This window comes from Colletotrichum fioriniae (genome assembly GCF_027942845.1).
Source record: "Colletotrichum fioriniae strain IMI 355084 chromosome Unknown scaffold_8, whole genome shotgun sequence".
Classification (NCBI taxonomy): Eukaryota; Fungi; Ascomycota; class Sordariomycetes; order Glomerellales; family Glomerellaceae; genus Colletotrichum; species Colletotrichum fioriniae.
The window spans coordinates 1,678,444-1,695,893 of NW_027076844.1; the positions used below are offsets into that span (position 1 = coordinate 1,678,444).

A 17,450-nucleotide genomic window follows, 5' to 3' on the forward strand; every position below is an offset into this window, starting at 1 on the left:
TCATTGTCCTAGACGCAGACCTAGACGCAGCCCTAGACCCGATAGACTGACAAGCGGACGATGGGACATTGGGGTCTCTCTGGCAATAGGAAGCCGTGGAGGTGCATGGGAGGGTGCTTCTTGGAGTGGTGGTCATGTATGTATTGGTTCTATGTGATTCGCCAGCTTGGGATTCGCCGGTGAGGATTCGACGGGCATCGAGGGTGTCGTCGTTGTAGGGTGGCTGTGTCTGTGTTGTGCGTTTCTGCAGCTGGTGCATGCACTAAACGCCGACGATACCGACCGACGTGGTGTTTGGCTGCGGCATGACATTCGAGAGACGACACAGAGACTGGGGTCTATTTCTCATGGTAGGCCATCTTCGCAAGATGTCACGGTCGCAGTGACGCTCTTCTTCTGATTTAGAGAAAGTTTGGACGAGGCGACGAAGAGGATGAAGAGGATGATGGTGAGGCGCCTTGAGACTTTGGGAAGCTCGATGCAGCAAGGGTCTCGAGTGTCTCCTTCCTGCCTTACCAAGCTCCTTCATGTCCATCCGCGCGCTCTTTCCGTGTCAAACATGAAGGTACTTGCTAGTCCCGCTCCCTCCCGGTCCCCTCCTTCCCCGGCCGTCCCCGCCCGTTTCCCGTCGTTCCTTCCAAAACTTCAAGTGATCCAATGAAAATGGAAAAGGAAAAGGAAGTCACAGAGTCCATGTTCCATCGGGTCGCTCCTGCCCTTGACATCATTCCACAGTGGCCCCACTAATTACCCGTTCCAGATCTGCCTGCTCTCAGATGCCCAGAGGCTCAGAGGCTCTCAAAGCTGCCCCGCGTTTCTCCTTGTCACTGCCACAGCATCATCGCGCCCTTTCATGGCGATAACATCGAGATGCTCCACTCCAAAAAAAATATCACATCACCACACATTATCACCTTTGCGCCGGTGTGGCAGCCTTTCTGCGACTCTTTGCACTTCTCAGTTGACGGGTATCCATCTCCGGCACACCGGGCACCACACCGGGCACCATTCTCTTTCACCACCGCTGTCTCTCCATCTACACATTGGACGTGCCTCGAGGTACTTGTCCACGCTTAGAGACCCCGTCGTATTCGCAACCCCTCCGCCGCCGTCCAAGACCGTCCCAGCGCACCGCAGTCCCTGCTTGCAACCGTTACCCAATCCCATAGTTCTAGCCGTCCCGTTCCTGGCCACTCATTTGCGTTTGCAAGACGGCCAAAGATATTGGAAGGTTCCGGGGTGCAGTCACCGGTTGGAGATAGCGATAGTCAAACTATCTACCTATCGTGTTATACCTCTCCTTTGAGCCACAACCGTCTCCTCTGTTTGAGGCCAGGCGATCACCGTCTTTCCCGCTTCCCCGTAAAGCTCAACCCAGTACGGATACACAACCAGCTCCAGGCCAGGTCAAGTACCGACAATTCGCCAGTCAGACAGCACCATGTGTGGCCAACACGATGGTGAGGAGCCTACTCGCTCCACTACCGTCACATCTGTCTCGACTTCATCGGACCCCTTCCCCTGGGAATCTGGCATCTACGATGCTCATTGCCACCCCACGGACACCATGTCCACCATCGAGGCTATACCCGGTATGCGCGCCTCGACCCTAACCGTCATGGCCACCCGGAGCCAAGACCAGGCCCTCGTTGCTGAGGTTGCTGCGTCCCACGGCGTGCGCTCAAAGTACGGGCTGTCTCAGGGCCATCTGATTCCCTCCTTTGGCTGGCATCCGTGGTTCTCTTACCAGCTGTCCGATGACACCGTGCCCGAGGCTGAGAGGACGTACCACGAGGGCCAGCCCGATGCAAAGAAGCGCCACTACCAGGCCGTGCTAGCCCCCGCCCCTGAAGACCCCGACTTTCTCGACGCCCTGCCCACCCCGCGTTCTTTGTCGACCTTTTTAGCCGATACCCGGGCCCGCCTCCAACAACATCCCCTGGCTCTAGTCGGTGAGGTTGGTCTCGACAAGGCCTTCCGCCTACCCCAAGGACGAACGGACGCCGACGAGTCCTCCCGTGACCAGGCCCTTACCCCAGGTGGTCGCGAGGGGCGTCGTTTGGCGCCTCAACATGTCAAGATGCCCCACCAGGTTGCCGTGCTGAAAGCTCAGCTGGCTCTTGCGGGTGAGCTTGGCCGTCCTGTGAGTGTTCACGGCGTCCAAGCCCACGGTGTTCTCCATGATACCCTCTCTTCGTTGTGGAAGGGTCACGAGAAGGAGGTTGTCAGCAGGAAGAAGCGTCGTCTCGTTGCCGAGGGAGCCGAGGACTTTGATTCCGAGGACGAGCTTGAGGAGGATGAGTTTGGCAGGAAAGACGTCCCGTCGAGGCCGTACCCGCCGCGGATATGCCTCCATTCGTACTCTGGACCCGCTGAGATGCTGAAGCAGTATACTCATCCAGCAATACCAGCGCGCATGTTCTTTTCCTTTTCTTCAGCCATTAACCTGGGTACCAAAGCTGGTGCTGACAAGATTGCTGAAGTTCTCCAGGCGTGTCCCGACAATAGCATCCTGGTCGAGAGCGACCTGCATATCGCCGGTGAGGAGATGGATGCTAGACTGGAGGAGATGTACAGAAAGGTGTGCGAGATTAAGAAGTGGACATTACAAGAGGGGGTGGAACGCATAGGGAAGAATTATCGGGAGTTCATCTTTGGTTGACATGGGTACAAGACGTAGAAATACTACCAAGATGCCAAATACCTCTCCGTGATGGACAGTAAGAGATGTTCATAATGTGCCTATAATAGACGTCGAACAAGGCAGAACAAACATCGCAGTCACGACAACTTCTACACGCGCCCGCAGATTGCGAATCCTACGCATTTACATCCAATAACCACACACGCGAAACCTCTCATTTCCTTTCTCCCTCTTTATCACAAAGCGATTTTCAACGGCCATGGGACTTTGGGATGATGGCATGAATTTCACTCAATGATCATTGGTTTACTTTGCACCATTAGTCGGATACGTGATGTGTTGGGATCAGTTCTTTTCATTCGTGATTATCTCTTCATCTCTTAATGGCCTTGAGTATCTATATCGACACCCGAACAACCCACGACACTGCTCCTGTTTAGCCCACGGGCCAACAAACGCCGACCACCTAGATAGTATATATATACATAGCAAAAAAACAAACACACCAGCAAAATGCGTAAGAGAGGAAAAAAAAATAGATGTGATATAGATGCGGGATATCTCTACTGAATATCAATGTGTTATACTCAAAAAAACCGACTCTCTTTTCACTACACTCCATATACATCCCCTCTCCTTCTCTACATGTCCAGATGAAAGATAAGACTACTTTATAGGACTCTAGTTCTTGGTCTCTCCCAGGACATCATCAATGTTGGACGCCGTATCCGAGCCCGCGCTGGGGGTGTAGTCGCTCGAACCGGGCGTGTAGCTGCTGAACCCGTCCGAGACGATCACGGAGGGGGCGGCGTGCTCGTCGTAGGCGGGCAGGACGTCGTCGCCCATGTACTCTGCGAACGCTGTGGTCGGGCTGGGCGGGGTGATGATGGCGGGGCGCTGGAAGTGGGAGGGCATGAGGTGGTGCTGGCACGGCATCTGCTGTTGCTGTTGTTGTGCCATCTGCTGCTGCTGCTGCTGCTCCTGCTCCCTCATCCTCTGCCTACGCTCCTCAGCGGCGACCATCTCCGATACGAGAGTAGCAGCGTTGCGGAACTCGGTAATCTCATCCGTCATGCTCTCCATCGTCTCAAAGTCCCTCTCGCTCTCCGAGAGGGAAGGGCGGCCGTGGGAGGAGCTCATGAACGCCTGCTTCTCCTCGTCTTCTGCCGTGCTGCCGCCGGCGGTGGTGAACATGCGGGACCAGAAGTCTGTGAGGGTGGCCTTGAAGGCTTCCTTGCGGGCTTCGCGGTAGTCGCGGCGGAGGGCGCGGCGGGAGTTCTTGCGCTCGCGGCGCTCTGCGCGGGATTCGCTGTGGCGGGAGGATCTAGAGGAGGAGGAGCGGGAGACGATGCCGGCGCGGAGGAGGGCTAAGATTCCGATGAAGAGGAGGACTGCGACGGAGATCTTGGCGGGGAGGAAGGTGAGGGGGCCCGTGGGGCGGTCCATGAGGGCCTCCGTGTGGGCCACCGTGAGGGGCCTGGGGAGGAGGGGAAACCCAGGGGGCTGTTGATTGTGTTAGTAATCTTGGATGCTTGAGAAAGGGGAATAAGAGGTAGACTTACGCCGTGATGGCCGTGAGGGCCGCGGTGCTCGCCTTCATGGTCAAGGGGTGCTCATGCTCAAAGTCGGGAGGGGGTCCCAGGGGGCGGAGGACCGGGGGACCGGGAGGACCGCCGTGGTGAGGACCGTCGAAGGGAGGAGGAGGGCCATGGTGACCATGAGAGCCAGGTCCGTCATGGGGAGGCGGGGGAGGAGGAGGAGGAGGAGGACCGCCGTGGTGTCCGTGAGGTCCGTCAAAGGGAGGAGGGAGGAGGCGGCGGCGGACCGTGGTGGTCGTGAGGAGGTCCATGAGGAGGCTCGTCAAACGGCGGGGAGGAGGGCCGTGGTGAGGTCCTCTCGGGGGGCGGCTCAGGGGCATCTTCAGGGGTCCGTCAGGGAGGACCCTCGGGAGGGGGCGGCAGGCAGTGGCAGAAGCCCGGAGGAGGAGGACCAGGCGGCGGGGGCTCGGTGTGGTTCCCCTTGGTGTGGTTGCCGCCATGCCCGGGGAAGGGAAGCCTGGGCACGAGGGGGAGGACCGTGGGGACGACGGCCGTGGTGGTGGCCTTCTCTTCTGCCTCCGGGGCCTCCGGGGTAACGGCCCTTGCCGTGGAAACCTGGGCCGCCACCGCCGCGGACGCGGTGCATGAGAGTGTCGATTACGCACTTCAAGGAGTCACAGGAGCGGAAGCCGCGGTGGCTGGGAGGGAAGATGCCGTGATCTTGTGCGAGGCGAGACTCCTTCTCGTGGATGGCGTGCTTCAAGGCATGGAGCTGGTGGCGCATGCACTCGAGGTCGTCAAGCTCCGCCAGGACCTTCTCGTCGAGCTCAGGGGTGGTTCTCGGGGCGGTCCTCGGGGTGGTGAGGGCGGCGGTGATCGTCGTCGTGGCCGGGGCGGTGGTGAGGAGGGCGCTGTCCTGCTCGCCGGGGTGGTTATCCGGGTGGTTACCAACATGGTGGTGAGGCGGCGGGGGAATGGAGGATCCTCGAGAGTCCATCCTCGTCGTCACCCGGGCAGGGAGGGTGTCCCTCGAACTCAGGGGAGCGTCTGGGAGGGCGGAGGTGGGTGGACGTCCGAAGTGCGAACGTTGCCGGCGACTTCGATGATGGCTGCCGGGGCGGTCTGGCGGAAGCGGGCGACGAAGGCGAGGTCGGAGGCGAGGGTGCGGCCGGAGAGGGACTCGAGGGTGAAGCGGAGGAGCTGCTCGTCGCCAGCGCAGGTTGCGGACCAGGAGGCGATGAAGGTTGATCCGTCGTGGTCACCGGCAAAGGTACCGCGGCCGAGAGTGTGACCGCCCTGGGAGAGGGCATTGTCGTTTACTTTGATGTTAGGGTAGGCACATGGGGAGGGAGCCTCGAGGACTTCCAAGTGGAGGGTCTATGAAGGATTAGGTTTGAGGTACTTTGGATGATCAGAGGATGAACTTACGTAGGGCTTGGTCTGGTCCTCGTTGAAGCCCGGTGGGATGTCAAAGGTGACAAAGGTGGATGGGGAGGCATCTGGGAAATGTTAGTCATGATGAAATGGCGACGAGACTGCGGAATGGGGGATGAGAGTAGAAAACATACCGGTGGCCTTTTCCATACCAATCTTGGACGGGGCAGCGCCGACGAGGGCCGGCGCGAGCAGGAGAGCCTGCGCCAAGCCACGCATGATGGGCGGTTTGGGGGATGTTTGGTTGTTGGATGGGATTTGAGGTTTACCCTCGTTGAGACTCGACGGGTCGTCAACCCCTGGCTTTGTCGAGGCGTTTACGAATCACCAAATGTTCGTATTTGAGGAATCCCTCTGCCTAGAGAAAATGGGTCCTTGTCGTCCGTCGTCCTTTTGTTGTGATGAGTTGAGTTGAGTTGAGTTAAGTTAGGTAAGGTCGGGATGACGAGGAGTGAAGGGTGAAGGAATGATGGAGAGTGGACGGCAGGGTAAGGTGATAAATGGCTGCCTAGGTAGGTGTACGTAGTAGATATGTATGTCGTTGAGTCGTGTATTGGCCGATGGTGTGGGTTGGTTCGGTGTGCCAACTTGTTGCTAGTCCAGTCGTCTTACACCGTCGATGGTGTCTCACACTCACACACACTCACACACACTTACAAAAACCCGCCCCCTTAGTGGAAACGAAACAAGTATGAAAGATGAACGAGTGGAAGGTATTCACACTTTCCACTGAGAATGAAAAGTGATGAACTGTGAGATTGGTGAAGGAGGAATGAGAAAGAGAGAAAAAGTGAAATGAAACTTGGAGGATGGCAAAAAGATGGAAACCAAACACACCCAGGGAAGGAGAGAGGCAGTGTCGAGGGACGCGCAGTCCCTTCCTTCTCTACCTTGAGGTACCTTAAGGTGAGGACCTAAGGTACGGGAGTACTTCGTACACGCAAGTGCACACTGAGAGCAGAGGAGGCAAGTGGGCACCATTCTATTCAATTCAGGGACATTCGCACTTGCCAACCTGCGCTGCGTAGATTGGGGCTGCGTGAGCTGCGCAATCCTCTCGGCGCCGCTGGACCGGTCGTGGCCAATCAGCGTCGATGAGCTGACGAGTCCCTCGATTTTCGTCCGGTACGTACCTGTTTCTTGGCTCGTGCACTCCGAGCTGCCAGTTCCGCGCCGGGACCCACCTTCTATCGTATAACCAATAGGAACCAGCGCATGGTAGCTAAGCATCGGACTGGTGGGGTTGATGCGACGGCCCTGGGAAATATTTCTGCTCCTGTTTCTTCTCGACCGAGGACAACACTAGTACCAAGTGAGGTAGTATATGGGCGTTGCCGCCCTGCTGACTATGGATACACTGCAGCTAGACTCATAGACTTATCAGAGTATGCAGAGACTGCTGCAGTGTCCCATTTGTTTCGAGACTGGCCACTGTTGTTGGTCGCTGGTGTTCTTCTCACTGTTGGGCAAACCGCAGCGTCGGGTGGATCCCGAACCACGGGCTACCGTACCTAAGCACCGGAACGTGGGGGGGCGGCGCTAGTCTTCCGAGGCGATGGGGTCTCCACCGTCGAGGCGATGAAGTGATGAACTCATGGGAATTCGGCACTGGCACATTGCTGCACTCACTGATGGACGCGCATTTTTGCTCCCGACTTCATGGACTGCCACGCCGCTTCTGGTCCTTTGCCTTGGGGCTTGTTTGATTATTTTCGGTCCCTCGGTCCACGATCGGGGTGGAGCCATTTGCATCCATGCCACCCAGAATGAATAGAAATGGGTGGCCATGCGCATACACTACAGCCGACCCATACCCATACCTCCACGGACCACATTTTGGCATGTCACAGACTCACAGTCCTCGTTGCCGCCGTGGGCGCGCGGGTCCTGCTCGATCAATAGCCGAATAAATGGCCACGAGGCCATCCACCTTCAAACGACGACGGCGTGGAACGTGTGGTACGATGAGAAGGTTCGGAGGGGTCAAAGACGAGACCAGACCCAATGCAGAGAGAGAAGGGAGGGGGAGAAGAGCCTGATGAAGAAGAAAGAAGGCTCGTTCGCCTATGATTAAGCAATACACTAAGGTAGTCTCCTTCCAACGTAGACATACAAGCATGTCCCGTGAGAACGCCTGAATGTGGGAATACCCGTCCGTACCTTGTAAAATAAAGACACAAACAGACGGATAAACGCCCCCTTTTCCTCCCTTCTCCCCGGCTGCCCTGCCCCTTCTCGCCCCGCCGTAGACTGCCAAACGGTTTAACCTACGGATACGCATACAGGGCCGGCAGGGGGAGATGTACGAGACGAAGCAACAAACAAAACAAAACAAGCATGGACAAAGACCACGCAACTCCTCGAGGCTCAAGCTTTACACCACTGACCACCCAAGAAACAAATAATTGTAGTCAAGACTCCCACCCGTCCACGCGTCAACTACTACGTAGTCATAGTTGCTCATGCATGTAACATGGCTCTCGGACTCTCTCTCTCTCTCTCTCTCTCTCCCACCCCACCAGGGAAACAAGAGATCTGCGAAACAATCGCAACTCTACGGTTCTGCCCCCTGGATTGACAGGTAGAACCGTGGAACAAACCCCGCCATAACCAAGAGAGCATGAACAAGCAATAACACCGGCAACGACATCCTACAAGGGTGGCAGGAGGTCTTTCAACACCTGCACACGGGCTCGCGCGACATCGGACCCTTGCTCGCCTTCGCCCATCAGCACCATGATCTTGATCATTTTTGCTGCATCGCGTTTGTTAGCACACAGTGGACATGAAGCCAGAGAGTGAGAAAATAGAAAGCCCAGAATGATGGAAAAGAAAAAAAAAAAAAAAAGAGAGAAAAGAGAGAGAACAAGGGAAGGCGAAAACTCACCAATATCACTCCTAGCCCTCTGGAACAACGGATCCCGATCCGCCTCCTCCGCCGCAACAGGGTCCTTGCCCATCTCCCTCAGCACGCTCCCAATACACAGCGCCTCGAGGAACGCGCGGTGGTTGAAAACCCACCACACCCTCGCCTCGAGCTCAAAGATGTCAAACAACAAGAAAAACGACGTAATCGCCTCGTGCGCCGCTTCCAGCGTGCCCCGCGTATTGGAAGGACACTCTGCGCTCTCGGACGCGTACACGAGCATAATGTTGTGGTGATAATTGCTCGTCAAAAACAGCGTCTGCCTCACGACGCGCTTATTCGTCCGCGCGAGGCTCGCGAGGCTCTCTGCGTCCCAGGACCGAAAGACGTCTGGAAACGAACGGTAGACGCAGCGGAAGTCGGCGATGAGTTTGGACTTGTGGCGGACGGTGGCGCAGATGGGCAGATCTAGAGAGCGCGGGGAGCAGATTGTTTCTTGGACGAGGTTGGCGAGGGTCCAGGAGCCGCGGATGTAGGCGATGTCTGTCGGGTCCGAGGAGGCGATGGCGGAGCCGTCGTCGACGAGGTCTTCGACGCTGACGTCGGTGTGGGTTGCGGATGGGGGGAGGGAGAGGAGGACTGTGAGGAAGGTGTCTTGCAGGAGGACGGCTTGCCAGAGTTTACGGCGTTGTTGCTTTTCAAAGATGGGGGCGTCGGGGGTTACTGTTGGTGATGTTTAGTTTATGTTGCTCTTCAGGAGATGATTTGAGTATTCGTACCAATGTTGGGGTCACGATGTAGACCCATGGCGTAGGCTTGGCGGATAAGTATTCCGGCAAACGCCCATCCGTCCGAGGCGTGGTTGTCGTTGATCAAAAAGTATGTCAACCTAATCAGGTCAGCATCCACGGTCCCAAGGTTGCTATATGCATACTTCACATGAAGAAGGGGGTTCGCTTACAACACCATGGACTGAATGGAGCGCAACGAAGCAGCACTCAGGTAAGAAAACATGCGCAGCGCCTGGTTACTCGCCGACGCGTAAAACTCGGCCGTCTGCTTCGCATCGCTCGGCGAATTCGACGTGACGAACTGCGTGCCCAGGGCCAGCATCACAAAGATGAGCCCCACAAACGCCGCATCGACACGGTTCTTCTCCTCTGCGCTGAGGCTCCAAAAGTGCTCATAGTCGGCGTAGAAGGTCTGCCGGTGAATCATGGGGTAGACCGGGTCGACGCACTCAAAGTACTGCGCCAGCAGGATGTCGGCCTGGACTTTTTCGGGAAGGACGGAGATGACCTCGGGTAGGCCGCCCTCGCAGGTCCAGTAGTTGGCAAAGGGGTGCTCGGAGCCGATGCCAAAGACGTTGCTGGCCGTGGGCAGGGAGTAAGGGACGTTGGAGAGGAGGCCCGTGGAGGAGGAGAAGGCTACGGAGCCGACGGTGCCGCGGGAGGTGAAGCCGCGGCCTTCGATAAGGCCTCTGTCTGCTACGTTTGGGATGGTGGAGATGTCGCCTGGTCCCTTTGGTTTGGGCGGTTTTGTCATGCGGCGGCCGTTGGCGAGTGATCTTGTTGTTTCTCTGCTTTTTTGTTAATCATGTTCTGACAGTCTCGACAATAGTCGCGAGAGCTGTGTGAGTGAACTTACTCGAGTATCGTGGCCACGGCTGCATATTGGCATTCCGTCTGACGCTTGATACATGCTAGGCAGTTGGGTCGACCTCGGTCACACTGCGCGCGTGTCAGTATGAATGTTGCTATGACTTAGTAGACTTCAATGACCTGCAGCTTTCACTTCTAAAGCAACGTCGAGGAGACAAGACAAACAAGGTATAGGAGGTTTGCCTGCCAATTGCCAAGCGCAAGAGCATCGAACCTCGTATTCAAGCGTCATGCAAGTAGCATCATCATGTGTCCAGAGATCAAAACGACCACTTAGGACATGACGTTGAACTTTAATCGTGTTGGTACGCTCGAACCAACAGCACAGTTCAGTGTGGGGGCAACAAGCACGCAATGATGAGAAATTAGATGAGATGAAAACACGGAACAAGAAAAACATGGCATGAAGCACAGGTAGCAAGAAGGCAGACAGTAAGATGAAAAAATAATCAAACGAACCTTTGTCTTGCGCTCAACGCACTCAAAGCACGACAACGTAGGCTTATTCCGCTTCTGCTTCTTCCTCGCAGGGCCCTTGTCGCCGCCGTCATCGGGGCTAGCCGAGTTGCCGTCGACGCTCTCATCCGGGTGTTGGTGATGGGTTCCGTTGCCGTTGCCGTTGCCATAGCTTTTCGGCGTCGCCGTTTGCTGCCGCGCGACGGGCGTCGAGTACGACGGTCCCGACGCCGCTGATGTCGTCGGTGAGAGCGCTGCGGCTCCTGCTGCTGCTGCTGCTGCTGCTGCTGCTCCTCCTCCGTTTTGTGAATGAGGATGAGTGAGTGATGGTAGACGCCCGTGTTCTGGTACTGGCGATGCGTAGGCTGTTGAGGCCGAGCTCGGCGTGAAGGGCTGCTGTTGGGGGTGCGGGAGATGGTTTTTGGGCGCCATTGTGGGCGGGTTGAAACGTTGCGCGCGCCTCAATTGAATGAGTCGAAGGTGTGAATCAACGACTGAGTTACGTTGTTAGACGAGCGGCCGGTGCCAAGACCAAATTGATGGCGATTGTCAATGGCGTCGCGATGATGAGTGTACGGGCAGTCGATTCAATTCCTGCTTGTCCCCGCTTGCGATACGCCCACGGCGATGCTTCACCGAAAGAATCGCAATTGGGCAGGCGGCCGGCTGTCCGGGCGGAGCGTCGTAAGAGATTTTACGGAATACTTAGACACTGTGACCGATTCGAACAATTAGATCGCCCGGACGTCGCAACCGGCCGGGTTGGGTTGACAACTTTCCAAAGCGGTGCCTCCGTTGCCGCCGGGAATAAAGGCCAAGATTTCGAGAAGCGGAGGACGGAGCAGCGCGGCGCGGCGCGGGGGCGGGCGGGCTCTTGCGCAGAAAAAGCTTCCGGAAAGTAAATTGATCGGTGTCGGTGTCGCCCGGTGCTCAAAAAGCCGGAGGGAGGCCGTCGGTGGGAGTGTGCGTGTTTGCGCAGTGTTGCGCTGGGAATAAACAGGTGATAGAGGCAGTGTGAATTGCGGTGCGGCGGCGGCGTCACACACACACAACGAAGAGGGGAGATTGCGATGGGAATAAGGAGGGAAACAAAAGGGAAAGGGAGAGAACGTGCGGAACGCGGCGGGAATTGGGGATGGGGGGGAAACTCTCTGGGACTCTCAAGCCTGGCCGGCGACTGGGGGACTTGGCCGGGAGCGACACGGCGGAACGTCTCGCTCTCTTTCTCTCTCCAACAAATTTAACAAGGGCACTCGAAGAAAAGAGGGGAAAGGGAAACGCTTGTCTCTCTCTCTCTGTGACTTGTTCACTACTAATCCGACAAGCTAATTCAGGTCATGAGATTGAGCAACCAAAGTTCCTATTAGAATCAACAGCTTCATCAACGTAAAGCCTACCAGGTAATGTTGAACCAGCATGATGACTTGGTACTGGTTCCCAATGATCATGATTCAACATGATGGATGACCAAGCATTCACTCACGGAGGGAAATCCGCGATCGATGGGGGCAAAGAACGAATACGCGCAGCATCAACGCGCCCGCCAGCCCTTGATCATTACATGCCCAGTAGCAACGGGCAATACAACCCCCAGCCGTCCCATCTTCCAGGTTACGTCTGTGCCTTTGCCTCGCTATCACCCGCGTAGCATCGGATCTGATAAAAACGTTGAGCGGGAAGACACCGAGGTGAGGATCCGGATCCGCATGCTCACATTCCTTACACTAGTACTCCACGGTTCATGACCATAGAGCAAGACCTGTGTATGAATACAGCAAACCCTCCTCTTGGAAGCCCATCCATACACTGGGTCAAGTCCCCGAAACCAACTGCCGGCCGGTCAACGGCGCAAGGCTTGCTGCTGCTTTGCCTGCTTTGATCATTGATGGCTGGGGGTTTCTTTCGATCCAGTCAAGCAAACTCAACCACTCAATCCATCCTTGGCCCCTACACCCACCGCCTCGTGGGCTCCCCCCATGAACCATGGCATGCTACAGTGGTGGGCAGATCAGCACTAAACCACACCGGGGGCAAAAAGGCTTGTCTTGTCTCGGGCCCCAGAAACCCAGGTTAGAATCGCCGGGAAGGTCTCCCCGAGTGCCGCCATTCCGCCATTCCGCTATGCACACAATCAGTTCCAGGACCTGGTTCACTCGAACCCTTGACATTTCAGAAATATCCTGTATATCCGTAGATCCGTTCGTTGAAAACAGGCACAAGAGCCTCGCCCTTGAAGAACTTGAACCCTCTTCACTTGCTTCTTCGTGAGAGAAAGAGAGAACTGGTCAGACGCAGGCACTGCGTAACTAGACGAAAACACCATTCGCGGCATAGAGCAGGCTCATCATCCAAGAATACAGATGACTGTATTTCACACTAATTGGGATACCGCGATGTCTATCTTATCCAATATAACAATATTATTGACCGAATGGATCAAGGTGAGCGAGAACGAAATGCAGCATCCAATAGACCCGTTCTCATGCATCCTCTTTCAGCTCTCAGTCCCTCACAACTGTACGGATACGCTGCGGTGCTTCTTTTGCCTGCCGCGAACTCCCCTGCCTCCGGTGGAGTTTTCCTCTCCGCCATCTGCATCTGCGCGTTCGCACTTCTACCCGAACATCGACGTCACCAATGTAACCAGGAAGCGCCCCCAACTGTCAACCAGAAACCCTTTTACAACAATGACCTCGTCTCGGGGGGCACAAAGCTTCAATATGAGCCCCCTTCTTCGCAGCCTTTCTGCTTCCCAGACTTTTCTGTCACATAAACTTGGCAAAAGACTACGCTGAGGGTCTTCAGACGACATTCCACCTCGGCTCTTTTGCGAATTGCGCCATGGCCCCAGGGGACCGCCGATATCGCCTGCCGGCTTTTCGGGTACGTCACCCCCCTGCCGGTCAGACAGCCCACAGAGGGGCGGGCACTCGATTCCGCGGCCGCCCTCTCAAACCGGGGGCTCTATGAGCTGCCGGCGAAAGCAACCCATCATTCAATCATAAGCCGCGTCGATGGTTTAGTGGTAAAATTCTCCGTTGCCATCCAGCAGCGTCGGGGAGCCGGGGGTTCGATTCCCCCTCGACGCATTTCTTTTGCGATTGTGACCGTTTTGATGCCATAACCTTACTCTGTCGCCTTTGGTGTCTCGATTTTTGTGTTTTCTTTATTTCTCATGCCGTACTGAGCGATTGGTGGGAGTATCGTCACCTTGTGTGGGTGTCGATTTCAGGGGCCCGAGTGTAGGCTTCAATTGCTTATTTCTGTCTTTTCTATAAGTACGTGTTTGATTGGCAGATATGTTAATACTGCCAACTAACGGCAAGGGGTTCTAACCATAGATAAACATTCAATATTCTTTATTCACTAATGTTTACTGACATTGGCTAGAATAGCACATTCTGGGAGGTTGGGCTTGAGACGTCAACGAATAATTGAGACTCACAAAGATGGCAGTCATCATCCAAGAGACAGCAGATTTTCTTTTTACTCAACTCTCCTCAATCAAGTCTTTATCCGCTCCCCAGGCCTAGAAGAAGCCTCGAGTGAAGCATGTCTGGTACATTGTTTATCCTCAATTCCGCTGTCCTTCCACCAAAACACCACCAAACCAACATAGCAAAGCCCAAGAATCAACTCAAGGTATAAAAACAACTGAAGCCGCAGCACACCTTTTTCAGAACAAAAAAACTTGCAACAAATGGCGGGATTTCCGTCCCTGGTTCCCGTACCTGTCCCTTCGCTCCAGGCCCTTTGAAACAATGGAATCTCTTTTCCAGCAACCCGTAGTCCATTCCAGCACACCGTCCATCCGTCGGTCGTCCTCCATTATTTTTTTGACATTCCATAGGCCGTATTCTCATCTACCATAAACCCTTCCGATATGCTCCCATACTCCTCAAATGCCACGTGTGCCGTGGCGCGCTGGCCAAGATCCAACCGAAACTCAGAGCGCAAGCCCCGTTCCATCGCCGGTCCACCGGTACAAAGCAAGCAGTTCCCGTCGACGCTGGTGCTGCTCGTGGAGATCCTCCGGCACCCGTCCCCTGACCTGCGCCAGAGCACTTCGCATAACCTTGCTAAAGTTGCGCTGCAAAAGAAGAATAGTCAGCAACTAGGTCTTTTGAGATGAGAGAAGACACAGGAAAATAGACAAAGGCTCACCTGGTACTCTGTGTTCAACGTCACAACGCAGGCCTCATGCGCGCGCACAATCGTCTCGCACGCCTTGACAACACTAGGCGACGCCTCAAGCTGCAACTTATCCGCGATAAGGAGCAACAAAAACGACCCCTGGAGCAAGTAGATACCGAAGAAGAACGGCATAAACTCCAAGCCTGGATCGAACTCAAGAATGTGGCTGATAGCCTCGGCCGCCGAGACAGCATGGCCAGTCGCGGTGATGAACCCCTGCGACGAGATCCAGAGGTCGTTGTCGTCGATGAGGTTGATGGGGTCCCATTTGCCCGCGAGTAGGATGTGCAGCACATGCATAACGTGCGTACCGTACGCCATGACGATCTTAGTCTGAATGTCGCTCTCCGTCATGCGATTTAGTGAGGAGGAAGCGGTTGTGTGAACTGAGTGGACAGAGGGTGTGCCTATATCGACAATCGGACCGTGGTCTACGCTACCGCCCTCAGGGTTGGCTACTATCACGTCGCCGTTATCATCGAGGTTGAGGTTGTTATTGACCCGCGTGAGGTGAAGCTGCTCGAATCGACCGAGGCTCTTCTCGTACGCCTCAAGGTGACGGGTGATCTCGCTGGCTTGATCATCCCACTCGCGAGCCGAGCGGAATCCCACACCGAACCGCGGGTGGTTCCTGGCGTGATGGAGGTCCACGATCTCGCCCAGAATCGTCATCAGCGGGAGGAAGTAGCCGAAGATGCTGTGTCCAGTACACTCAAAGTGCGGACCACGCACACGGCCGCTCGATACGCCGCCGGCACCGATTGAGGCGTCTCCTCCTAGGCTAGGGTCTGTGGTGACGTGCGCGGGTCTGAACTCGCCATTCTGCCACGCCGTGTCGTCCATTGGCTGCAGCAGGCCGGCACACTCAAGGTCGAGGAGGAACAGGGGTCTGTTATAGCACAGGGCCAGATGGCGGTCGACGATGTACGTGAGCCACCATATCCTACGGCGCTCCTCACGCTCCTCCTCTGTGATGACGCCCGGGTGTCCGCTGCCTGCTAATTCATCTTCAACCTCGCCGTCTGCGCCGTCCCCGTCGTGTCCGTTGCTTTGGTTCATGGAAAGAGGGGTTGGCGGCAGTTCACGGCCGAGCTTCAGCTCTCGAGCCAACGACCAGGCCGCGTTCCACCACCGCAGGCTCGCGCCCTTATACTCGCTCGCGGAGACTACTGTGGCGAGGTGGATGTAGGTAATAACATCGTCGAGGGTGCCGGCGGCTCCGAATGGGCCAGATTCGCCCGTCAGCGCGTCCATGCTGATGGATCCGGGAAGCGCAACACCGAGCCCGCCGAGTGCCACGCCATCGATGGCGGGGCTGGTCACCGGTGATGTGTCTCCTGAAGGTGTGTGGATGAGCGGCTTGAGCAGGCTGACGGTGAGCTCCAGCAGCCTCTGGCAGATCTTGCCCCGTGCTGAGGGGACGCTGGTCAGGAAGGGTGCATCGCTCGTCTGGGCTGCCACCCAGAGTATGCTGGCTAACAGAGCAGGCTGGCAGCGTCTCGGTTTGCTTGGGTGGAGGAAAGACCTCTTGCGGAAGACGAAGCCTAGGACGTATGGTGACATTGGGTGCATCTGTGCCGAGGACGAGGATGCGAAGTAGAGGTCGATCAGGTCGCATGCCAGAGCCGCCGGGATGAGGTTTCCAAGATGGGGCATCAGAGGATGCAGGACCGGGTATCGCAGTTGCTGTTGACCGGGGTGACCGTAGCTGCTCGGAGGCATGTGAGACTGGTATTGCGCCGCCGGCGGAGAGGACATGGATATCCAGCCAGGAGACGTCGGCTCACCACCCAGGGGGTATGCACTGATCGGGCTGGCTGCGATGCGGAATGGCGCGCCATTGGTATATGCCGTTGGGCTCTGCGTCTGCATGGGATATGCTATGTCGGGATATGCTGATATGCCGCCCTGAGTTGGGCCGTACGCTGCGTGGGCCGGTCCCGGCATTATGTGTGCGCCCAGGCCTTGCCTGTCGTATCCTCCGTGGACGCTCCCGTAGCCGTTGAGATCCATAGTTGTCGGGCTTTCGAGTTGATCTCTATCCATCCCGTGATGAGCTGCCATGTGGGCTTCGTGGCTAACCATGTCTCCTATGCTATCTAGCGAACCAGTCCTTTGACTTTGGTGCATGGCGTCCTCGCTGAGCTCGTCCATGGCCTTGCTGATGTGGCCGTGTTGAGATGTCGTCGTGCCTAGTGATGGCGCTGCCTTGGCATTATTGGGCTCAGATTGCTCCGAAGGCTGCCCATTGTCGTCGGAAGGCGATTTTGGGCCTTGTTCTGCGCCTGTTGTCCCTGCTTGTGCGGCAGCTTGCGCGGCAAGGTCTTTTCGTGACGCTTTGCCTCTCTTCTTCCTCTCGCGGATGTACTCGCAGCCCAATCCGAACTCTGAAAGCATGTCAGTCAATCTAGCCCAGCCCGGCTCCGCCGCGTCACGACGATCATCTTTCCACCAGTCTCTTACCTACGCAGTGGGCACAGGGATGTTGCCCATCGCACTTTGTACGCAGCTGGTTGCACTGATCACAGGCCCGGCTAATTCTCCTGCGAACGGGACCGGATGTGCTAGCAGAACGACCCGCGGGTCCGCCGCCGTATGGATGTTGGCGGTGTTTCGTTGACTGAGGACCTGCTCGCGCGAGGTGAGGGCTGTGTACT

At 56.2% G+C, this 17,450-nt stretch overlaps 5 protein-coding genes and 1 non-coding gene across 6 annotated transcripts; 2 read left to right on the top strand and 4 right to left on the bottom strand.

Moving 5' to 3' along the window:
• Positions 1 to 1,441: 1,441 nt before the first annotated feature.
• On the top strand, positions 1,442 to 2,662 carry scn1 (Cut9-interacting protein scn1; the record flags this gene model as incomplete). Its single annotated transcript, XM_053198213.1, has 1 exon — positions 1,442 to 2,662. One exon carries the CDS (start codon positions 1,442 to 1,444, stop codon positions 2,660 to 2,662), a length of 1,221 nt encoding a protein of 406 aa, XP_053044411.1.
• Positions 2,663 to 3,325: 663 nt separating this feature from the next.
• N0V96_007243 (uncharacterized protein) lies at positions 3,326 to 5,179 on the bottom strand (the record flags this gene model as incomplete). The annotated part of the gene is made up of 3 exons (XM_065757966.1): positions 3,326 to 4,121; positions 4,207 to 4,562; positions 4,820 to 5,179. The coding sequence occupies 3 exons, from the start codon at positions 5,177 to 5,179 to the stop codon at positions 3,326 to 3,328; spliced, it is 1,512 nt and encodes a 503-aa protein (XP_065613489.1).
• A 38-nt stretch (positions 5,180 to 5,217) lies between these two features.
• Positions 5,218 to 5,835, bottom strand: N0V96_007244 (uncharacterized protein; the record flags this gene model as incomplete). Its single annotated transcript, XM_053191377.2, has 3 exons — positions 5,218 to 5,559; positions 5,611 to 5,681; positions 5,751 to 5,835. The coding sequence occupies 3 exons, from the start codon at positions 5,833 to 5,835 to the stop codon at positions 5,218 to 5,220; spliced, it is 498 nt and encodes a 165-aa protein (XP_053050939.2).
• Positions 5,836 to 8,267: 2,432 nt separating this feature from the next.
• Positions 8,268 to 11,031, bottom strand: N0V96_007245 (uncharacterized protein; the record flags this gene model as incomplete). Its single annotated transcript, XM_053191378.1, has 6 exons — positions 8,268 to 8,371; positions 8,504 to 9,205; positions 9,262 to 9,371; positions 9,444 to 10,061; positions 10,130 to 10,212; positions 10,603 to 11,031. 6 exons carry the CDS (start codon positions 11,029 to 11,031, stop codon positions 8,268 to 8,270), a joined length of 2,046 nt encoding a protein of 681 aa, XP_053050940.1.
• Positions 11,032 to 13,607: 2,576 nt separating this feature from the next.
• N0V96_007246 lies at positions 13,608 to 13,688 on the top strand. Its single transcript has one exon. It is a non-coding gene; the product is annotated as a tRNA-Gly (tRNA).
• An 857-nt stretch (positions 13,689 to 14,545) lies between these two features.
• Positions 14,546 to 17,190, bottom strand: XLR1 (Xylanolytic transcriptional activator xlnR; the record flags this gene model as incomplete). Its single annotated transcript, XM_053191379.1, has 2 exons — positions 14,546 to 14,689; positions 14,764 to 17,190. The coding sequence occupies 2 exons, from the start codon at positions 17,188 to 17,190 to the stop codon at positions 14,546 to 14,548; spliced, it is 2,571 nt and encodes an 856-aa protein (XP_053050941.1).
• Between the last annotated feature and the right edge of the window lie 260 nt (positions 17,191 to 17,450).